Here is a 9742-nt window from a genome sequence, read left to right as displayed (position 1 = left end):
GTGGGGAATCTAACGCAGTTTCAATAGCGGTACCCTTAGCGCCAAAATCATAACCAGGCTCTAAATGTTGTCCTTTAGTCAAATATGTGCAGAATTTGATATCAATCTTCACGCTGTAGGAAACTTTCTGGCTTTACTGAACTTTGAAGGAATAAACTGTAAAACCCACCACGTAATAACAAGACAGGGTCTGGTAGCTTTGCCATTTCCATCGTGTTATCAGGGTCACTTCCAGTTTGCCTCCATGTGTCTTATAAGGCAAAGCGATAGGATGAACATGGAGTAGCAGTTGTGACATAAGAGAGACATTTGTGCTATAAATGCCGGTTCAGCCTAGCTGCTGGAGCCATTCAGCCATAACATTAATAAAAATATTTGGAATAATCAATATTAATGCCAACAATCTACATTGCTAATTTAACTAATCTAATATCTTATATTTAAATGCTACTCCTACATATTTATTGTCGATATCCTGAAAACAAGACTTCATTTTACTATTTGATGGCACAACAAGCCCTAAAATGCCGCAGAAATTTAAATGAAAGACAATAGAAACAAAACAGATAACAAGACAGGATCATTTTCTTGGGGGACCAATAAATCTATGTAAAGTCAAAAGATGATTGTTCTTTAATGGAGCATAACAAACAACCATAGCATGTTCAGAGATACTTGCCACAGAGAAGTTAGGTCGGCATCGGGTAGCTCATGTTTCCACTTTCCCTCCAATAATATGTTGTCCAGAATAGAAGGGGAAATCAGGAGTTGTCCGGAGTGCAAATTGGCCAAAGCAGATGATGTACACATGTTTTGGCTGTGCCCAGGTGTTCATGATTATTGGCTAGAAGTGGTTAAGATACTGTCGGCCATTTTGAAAAGGAAGATAGAGGTAAGCCTTTCACTGATTATCTTTGGGATTTTGAATAATGTTGGGTTTATTGGGAAGAATAAGCAATTACTAGAGCAATTTTTATTCATTTTAATTATAATAGCACGCAGGGAAATATGTTTCAATTGGGTCTCCAGCAACGTACCTTTCTGTACAGCTTGGCTAAACGCAGCTAGGCGTTTTAGCAAGTTGGACTGTGTCAACTGTTCAGCTAAAAGAATTAGCACTTGGGACCCCCTTGTACTTCATAACTCCAATTCAATTAGAGAATAAGAGGCTAATGGTCCAAGGATTAAGACATCTAAATTCATGTAGAGGTAAAAGTGGGGGTAACCTCATCACCTCTAAATAAAGGCAAGAATATCCAGCAGGGTGTGGAATCAAGGCCGAGTCTAAAACTTGACCACACCATCGCCTTTAAGGATTGTCGCATATGAGAACCAGACAGGATAATTTTAGAAAAGACTAAAATATTACAGAATTAGGAGAACAAATAATGAAACAGAGAACAAAATCCAATAATTTTGTGAATACAAATGGAGGGAAAACCTTTTAAAAGTATAAAAGAAGAAAATACAAAGAGAAAAACAGATGGACAAGCGGGGAGGGAAAATAATAAACAGTGAAAGAGAAGAGAAAAGGGAAAATTTAAAGAAAAGGATACAGAGAAGGAAATATTCAAATGCTGAGAAAAGACAAGAAAAAAAAGAAAGAAACTAGAGGGTAAAAATAGCATGTTTACGTATCATGTTTATTTTCATTGACATGGCATGAAGACATATATGTAAACATTTATATAATATACATAAAGACTAGGAGATAAATAAGGAAATAATGCACAAATGCATTCAGGCGTGTGTAGGAGTGTGTGTGTGGGTGTGTGTGTGTGTGTGTGTGTGTGTGTGTGCACGCCTAAGTGTTTCAGTGTTTAATGAATAGTAATAAGTTAATTTTCTAATAAATCAATGGATGTATCTACTTTCAAACTGTGGAGACTCAGAGGCAGCTCCTTTGGCCTGAAAGAAGCAGTTGAAAGGCTACATTTAGACTGGACAATGTCTGCTGACCTGTGATATGGGGCGAGCATCCTTCATTCATTTAAAGTAAGATAACCTGGCTGTGTTAAAATAGTGCTTGAATAACAATATAAAATTGATGCAAACCCAGAGCCGGGCCCTTGGTGCTGACATCAAGGGATACAAGGTGTGTGGGCAGAACAGCACAGTGTATCTCAGGAAAACCAGGAGTGGTTTACACTAGGACCAATTAACACAGAGACTGTGGGGCAGTCGTTCGCCCTTCGGTTCACATCTTGGGCGTCTCTAGTGGCAATCACAGTGTGTTTCATCTTCATGTCTCTGAATCTGGTAATGACTACTATCATTGCTGGGCTGATGAGATCTGCTTCATTTCTGAGACCACCTGCAGATGCACCTAGAAACCCCTTTAAAAGGAAAGCATGACGGATATATGGCTGCTCTTCCTTTCCCAGCCTAGCAGTTTAGCTGTTTGGAGTTTTGTCTTTTCATTCTGTGCAGAGATAGGTTACTTTATGTTACATTAAGCTGGGTTGCGCACTGTGCAATAGTGTGCTGTGGTATATTATTTTATATAATGTTTTAGGATGAAAAATGTTATTTTTTATTTTTTTACCTAAGTTATGCCATCCTAATAAATATTATGTATAGAATTGACCAAAGATTTGTTTCACCAGCACAGTCTGCAGAGTTTTGTGCTTCCACCCTTTGCAGAGATGTCCTTTTTTATCTCACCTTTGTCCACAGAGTGAGATAACTTTCAGTGCTCTCTTACGTAAATCAAACCCACTTGTGCTGGAAAATGTGTGCAGCCTTGTTTCTCGGCACGTTTACATTGTGCAGTGTCTCTACATATAATGGCACCGCACAGGAGAAGACGTTTCTGCAAGGTATGTTTAAGGTAGAACATGAGTGCCATACTCCATTATAAAAGTCATGATTTTATTATACATGTGATAAAACAAAAATAGTTGTAAACTTTTCTATATGTGTTTTGGCACAGGTTATACTACTGCATATTTACAATATGGTATATTATGATAGGGGATGTCGGATTATTTATGGTAGGGTGACATGGTATTTGCTCTTGTGATATGGAACTTGCTGTTAAAATCTATGTTATGGTGCATGGGCGTATCCCCCCAGATGTTTGGAGTGAGCAGAATGCAGGGGGCAATATCCAACACCACTCCCCCCCCCCCCAACCCCACACCAGCTCCCAGATTTTGAAGTGGAAACAGAAGATGAAACAGTGGCAAACAGAACATGTCTCTCTGAAGACCAAGCAGCACATGTCCTAAGTCTCTGTGAAGTGCTGTAACTTGAGCAGCAGTCCCTGTGGAGGTCCCAAGACCACTTTGTTTCGTGCCCACCTGTAAATGCTATAACCAGGCTCGTGTATATATGTGTATATAGTGTCAGTTTGATGTAAGGTGTGCTAAGTGATTTATTGAACTCCATGAACTAACACTAATTGAATAACAAAACCTTAATAGCTGAACACAAAGCACTAACATTTGGTGATAAAAGGAAGAGAGAAGGTTGTAAATTGTAACACTGCAATCTCAGAAGTGCACAATATGCAATCCTGAGCTCAAATCCCAGCTTCCCTGCTTGACCAAATTGTGTGATCTATAGCTAATATCTTTACTTCACTGTGCATCATTTTCTTTAATCACCCAGTTTGCAAACACTTGAATTAATTCAGTACAGGATCTGCACTCTACAAAAACCTCACTTATATATGAATAATCTAAAATGATCTTTCTTCGCATTGGATAACAGTATACACTATATAGAACGCATAAATGGACACATTTTGGGAAAAATTCAGGTAGTGTTGTCAGGGCATGTGGGTATTCTTGAATGTTTTGTGTTTCTAAAATATTACTTCCAATAAATATCAATCAATTCAGCGATATAGTATAAGGTTAATTGAAACACTGAGATAAGTTAAATTTTCTTTTTCATTTTAAAGTCTTTTATCACATTTTCTCAAGACATTTTGTGCCTTTTATACATCTTTTGATAGCTTGGCTCGTGATTTAGCTCTTAGAGCCAAGCCAGACCACTGGCTCTGCTCTCCAAAAGGCTGTCTGTATACCTCCCCCAGGCATTTTGGGTCTCCTATTGTCTTGCTTTGATGTAAGCTATCTCCAAGGATGCCTCGTGAGATTGGCAGAGCCACTGCCTTCTACCCCACCCACACCCAGTGTTAATGGAGCACCCACAGAAGCAGCAAGGAGATGGCGCTGAGCATGGAGATCCTCGGGGTGTCGGCCATGTTGCATAGGTCTGTGCTGCAGCAAGACACTATCTGGATATCATAGGTGACCTCATGCACAGTTTTTGAGGTTCTATTTCCGCATCTGAAGGACTCCAGACAGCTGCGGGCCAGGATGGAGTCCTGGTTCCCTGTGGAGAAAGAAAGAAAGAGGGACATCTTAATACAAAGATAAGAGGACGAGAGAGCCCTGAAGGTATCTGGCCAACAAGACACAGAGGGACCACTTCATAAAGGTAAAGTTAGACTAAAATTCTAACTTAGACCAAAAGTCTAACTTTACTACTTTTCGGGATTCACAAAGTTAAGTTACTACAACTACTTTACTACTAGTAATCTGACTAGTAGTAACTGTACTAGATGTAAAATTACCAGTAGTAAATTTACTAGTAGTAACTTACCTTTGTGAATATCAAAAAGAAGTAAACTTAGACTTAAGTAGTAAACTTAGACTTAAGTAGCAAACTTAGACTTAAGTGTAAGTGTACTAGTTTTTGGTATACACAAAGGTATGTTACTACTTATAATTTTACTACTAGTAACTTTACTACTAGCAGGTTTACTAATAGTAAATTTACTAGTAGTAACTTACCTTTGTGAATACTGAAACGTAGTAAAGTTAGACTTTTGGTCTAAGTTAGACTTTTGGTCTAACTTTACCTTTGTGAATCAGGCCCGAGTGTGGGCAATCAACCGCTCGCTTGTAGCAGTACAGTATACCAAAGCTTCATGAGTGTATGAGCTTTACCGCTCTGCTTACTCTCTGTTACGCTGAGTGCTTTATCCTGTTTTCGCCTCGTTCTATTGCTTTCTCTTTCTTTCCCCTCATTTTTTGAGTTATTTCTCCTGTTTCTGCCTTGGTTTTTACTGGTTTCTCCTTCCTTTCCCCTCATCTTTCTCAGTGCTTTCTCCTGCTTTTGCCTAATTTTTACTACTTTTTCATTCTCCTTCCCCATTTTTCTGAGTGCTTTCTTCTGCTTTTGGCTCGTTTTCACAGCTAGACATGAGCTCCAAACTCTTGCATTTAAATGTCTATGGAGGAAGAAGTACAGCTTGTGATCTGTTCAACAGTTGGAAACAGGTCAAAGGGACTGACCTAACAGCTATCCTATTACACTTGGATTATTCCCCATCCATGAAGGATGATCTGGAGATTGAAAGGGGTACCTTACTATCTACAATTAAGGATGCCATCGAGGTAGTAGCACCGGCCCATAGAGTTAGACTGATAGACAAGGGCAAGGGGGCACCCTGGTTTAATAATGCTCTCAGGCAACAAAAACAAGTCCTCAGCCAATGCGAGAGGGCTTGGCGGAAGTCTCGCAAACCAAGTGCTTATGCTGCTTATACACTTAAGTCCACTGCGTATAAAAAAGCCATCCGCCTGAGGAAGGCCGAATTCTTTGAGGCGATAATCGCTGAGGCTGCTAACCTGCAGAAAGAAGTGTTTAAGGTCCTAAACGACTTGCGGACGGTTAGGACGCCAATCCCGACATTTAGTCAAAAGGACTGCCAAGATCTCCAAACTTTTTTCGTGGAAAAGATCAATGATTTGATGTTAGAAATCAGTCAGACCCCAAACTTTCACTGTTCAATCGAGCATCCGTTTATTCCTCTGAGGCTGACAATGGACGTTCTGACTAGGCTGCCTGCTCTTACTAAGGAGTCCCTATCCACTATAATGGGCCGGGTGAAGTCAGGATCTCCAGCGGACCCCTGCCCTCCCAAAATTTTTAAGCTGGGATGGTCTGGGATGGAGGATAAAGTACTCGCCCTTCTGAACCGTTCCTTGGAGACGGGAACTGTACCTTCTCATTTTAAGGAAGCGCAGGTGGTCCCTCTCCTAAAGAAACCAGGGGCTGATCCAAAAAATTTAAAGAATTTTAAGCCACTTTCTCAGCTGCCTTTCTTGGCTAAAATTCTAGAGCAGCATGTCATACACTCCCTGACCCATTTTCTGGTAAGTAACCATCTTCTCGAGCCTAACCAGGCGGGTTTCAGAGCTCATCACAGCACGGAATTGGTGATGCTTTCCATGCGGGATGACCTGAGACTCAGGGCGGATAAGAAAACTCTGTGTGCCCTGGTCTTACTGGACTTATCCGCGGCGTTTGACACCGTTAAACATGACCGATTAGTGTCGCGAATAAAGGACCAAGGGTTACAGGGCACGGTCCTGGCCTGGCTGACCTCCTTTCTTGTTCACCGCTCGCAGCGAGTTCAATTAGCAGACATGGTGTCTGAGCCAACAAAGCTGACTTGTGGTGTGCCCCAGGGTTTGGCTCCATCACCCCTGCTGTTTAACATCTACCTGCAGCCTCTAACAGCAGCATTGGACCAGATGGACTGTAGGGTTTATAATTATGCCGACGACACTCAAATTCTGATCCAGATTGACCATTCATCAATGGGTCACTTGAGAATGCAAGACATTCTCATGTTTACTATCAACTGGGTGGATCACTGACATAATATCGAGGGACATAATATCGTCTACCAGAAATATCGGCGAAAAAATAACGACAGACAGAATATCGACTTTGTATCTACAAACAGGTAAGTACAAAAATATTGAGTAAAAAATATTGTTTACAAAAATATAGTTTGTAAAAATATCGACTTTATTAAAAACAATGTTAAATTAAATTAAAATTAAAAATTATTTACTAAAATATACTTAAAAATACTTACATTAACTTATAATAATTAAATAATTAATTAAAGTTATAAAAAAATGTTTACAATAATATTTGTTAAAACATACATTTAGTAACATAATATAATTCAAAAATATCAACTATTATTACCATAGGATAGCGGAAGTGTAAAATTACTATTCCCACTCCAGAGAGTGCAACAGTAGGGAAAGCGTTGGATAGCGTAGGGGTAAACATCACTATTCCCACTCCAGAGAGTGCAACAGTAGGGAAAGCGTTGGATAGCGTAGGGGTAAAAATTACTATTCCCACTCCAGAGAGTGCAACAGTAGGGAAAGCGTTGGATAGCGTAGGGGTAAAAATTACTATTCCCACTCCAGAGAGTGCAACAGTAGGGAAAGGGTTGGATAGCGTAGGGGTAAAACGTACTATTCCCACTCCAGAGAGTGCAACAGTAGGGAAAGCGTTGGAGAGCGTAGGGGTAAAAATTACTATTCCCACTCCAGAGAGTGCAACAGTAGGGAAAGCGTTGGATAGCGTAGGGGTAAACATTACTATTCCCACTCCAGAGAGTGCAACAGTAGGGAAAGCGTTGGATAGCGTAGGGGTAAAAATTACTATTCCCACTCCAGAGAGTGCAACAGTAGGGAAAGGGTTGGATAGCGTAGGGGTAAAACGTACTATTCCCACTCCAGAGAGTGCAACAGTAGGGAAAGCGTTGAATAGCGTAGGGGTAAAACAATTACTATTCCCACTCCAGAGAGTGAAACAGTAGGGAAAGCATTGGATAGCATAGGGGTAAAAATTACTATTCACACTCCAAAGAGTGCAACAGTAGGGAAAGCGTTGGATAGCGTAGGGGTTAAAATTACTATTCCCACTCCAGAAAGTGCAACAGTAGGTAAGGCATTGATAGCGTAGAGGTAAAAATTACTATTCCCACTCTAGAGAGTGCAACAGTAGGGAAAGCGTTGGATAGCATAGGACTAAAAATTACTATTCCCACTCCAAAGAGTGCAACAGTAGGGAAAGCGTTGGATAGCGTAGGGATAAAAATTACTATTCCCACTCCAAAGAGTGCAACCGTAGGAAAAGCGTTGGTTAGCGTAGGGGTTAAAATTACTATTCCCACTCCAGAAAGTGCAACAGTAGGTAAGGCGTTGGAAAGCATAGAGGTAAAAATTACTATTCCCACTCCAGAGAGTGCAACAGTAGGGAAAGGGTTGGATAGCGTAGGGGTAAAAATTACTATTACCAATCCAGAGAGTGCAAAAGTGGGGAAAGTGTTGGATAGCGTAGGGGTAAAAATTACTATTCCCACTCCAGAGAGTGCAACAGTAGGGAAAGCGTTGGATAGCGTAGGGGCAAAAATTACTACTCCCACTCCAGTGAGTGCAACAGTAGGGAAATTAGATACTTCATATATTAAATAAAAATATATATATATTAATATCTATAAAAAAAAATTACAAGTTATTACCAATTTAATATAATATAAAAATGTAATTAATTTCAAATACTAATTTAATTTAATCATTACAATTAGTTATCTAATAATACTAATTAATTACAAATTAAAAATTAATTATTAGTAATTAAAAAAGGTACTTAACAATTAAAATCAAATTAATACCCCCCAAAAATTACCATATGTAATTAGTTATAATTAAATTACTTCCCACCCCTATTCCCCTATAAACCCACAACCCACTACAGAAAATAAATTATTAAAATAACATAATTACCAATTAATCAATTTACTAAAATTAATTCTCAAAAATAATTTAATTAATTACCAAATAAAATTATTTAACAATTAATTGTAAATAAATAACAGTACATAAATTAACATATTTAATTGATTATAATTACATTACTTCCTACCCTACTCCCCTATAAACCCACAACCCACTACAGAAATTAAAATAGTTAAATTAACATAATTATCAATTAATCAATTAAATAACATTAATTGGCAATTAAAATGTAATTAATTACAAAATAAAAATTAATTAACAATTCATTATAAACAAATACCAATAAATAAATTTACATATTTAATTAATTATAATTAAATTTCTTCCCACCCTACTCCCCTATAAACCCACAATCCGCTACAGAATTAAACTACGCAAAATTTAAATAACATTACATTCATCAATTAATTTACATTATAACATAAACACTTTTAACACATAAAATACACTATAAAAAATTTGATATTATTAAATGTTCAATATTTTTATTAACCTATATTATGTACTTCGATATTTTGACTATCTATATTTTAAAATTCGATATTACCTTCAAAACGATATTTTTGATGTTTATATTCTTTCCATTCCATATTCTGTCCAGCCTATATTTTGTACTTGATATTATGTCCATTCGATATTTTCTAGTCGATATTTTGTCTGTTTACCCAACTGGATGTCGGCTAACTCATTAAAAATAAACCCGGATAAAACCGAAGTCCTAGCAGTCACCACAGCCTCAAACCAATGGAGTAATCTGTTCTGGCCGGCCGAATTAGGGCCGTTTCCAGAACCGGCTGGGGCAGTAAAAAGTTTAGGCATTAAAATTGATGCCCGACTATCTATGACTCAGCCGGTGTCGGCTGTGGTGGGCACGTGCATCAGCATGCTGCGCCAGCTCCGGAAACTATCTTCCCTGCTGTCCTTCTCCACTCTTAGACTGTTGGTCTCTGCACTGATCCTGGCACGTCGTGACTATGGCAACTCCCTACCGAAAAATCTTCTGGCCCGGCTCCAGGTTGTAATGAATGATGCAGCCAGATTATTCTTCAAAAAACCTAGGCAGACCAGGGCCAAGCCCTTGTTGCAAGACTTACATTGGCTTCCAATTGCTCAGA

At 38.7% G+C, this 9742-nt stretch overlaps 1 protein-coding gene across 1 annotated transcript in view; it reads right to left on the bottom strand.

Moving 5' to 3' along the window:
- Positions 1 to 1619: 1619 nt before the first annotated feature.
- The window catches only part of LOC147717856 (uncharacterized), a 51156-nt gene continuing 43033 nt past the window's right edge, over positions 1620 to 9742 (bottom strand). The window contains exon 3 of the mRNA XM_086924635.1: positions 1620 to 4344. Within this exon, the coding sequence (XP_086780761.1) occupies positions 4145 to 4344 (200 nt within the window). The 3' untranslated portion in view covers positions 1620 to 4144. The remainder of the gene's footprint in view (positions 4345 to 9742) is intronic.

Source organism: Lissotriton vulgaris, chromosome 5 (genome assembly GCF_964263255.1).
Source record: "Lissotriton vulgaris chromosome 5, aLisVul1.2, whole genome shotgun sequence".
In the NCBI taxonomy this organism is placed as follows: Eukaryota; Metazoa; Chordata; class Amphibia; order Caudata; family Salamandridae; genus Lissotriton; species Lissotriton vulgaris.
The sequence above is the reverse complement of the archived record's forward strand: the minus strand, read 5'-3'. Positions and strand labels throughout refer to the sequence as shown.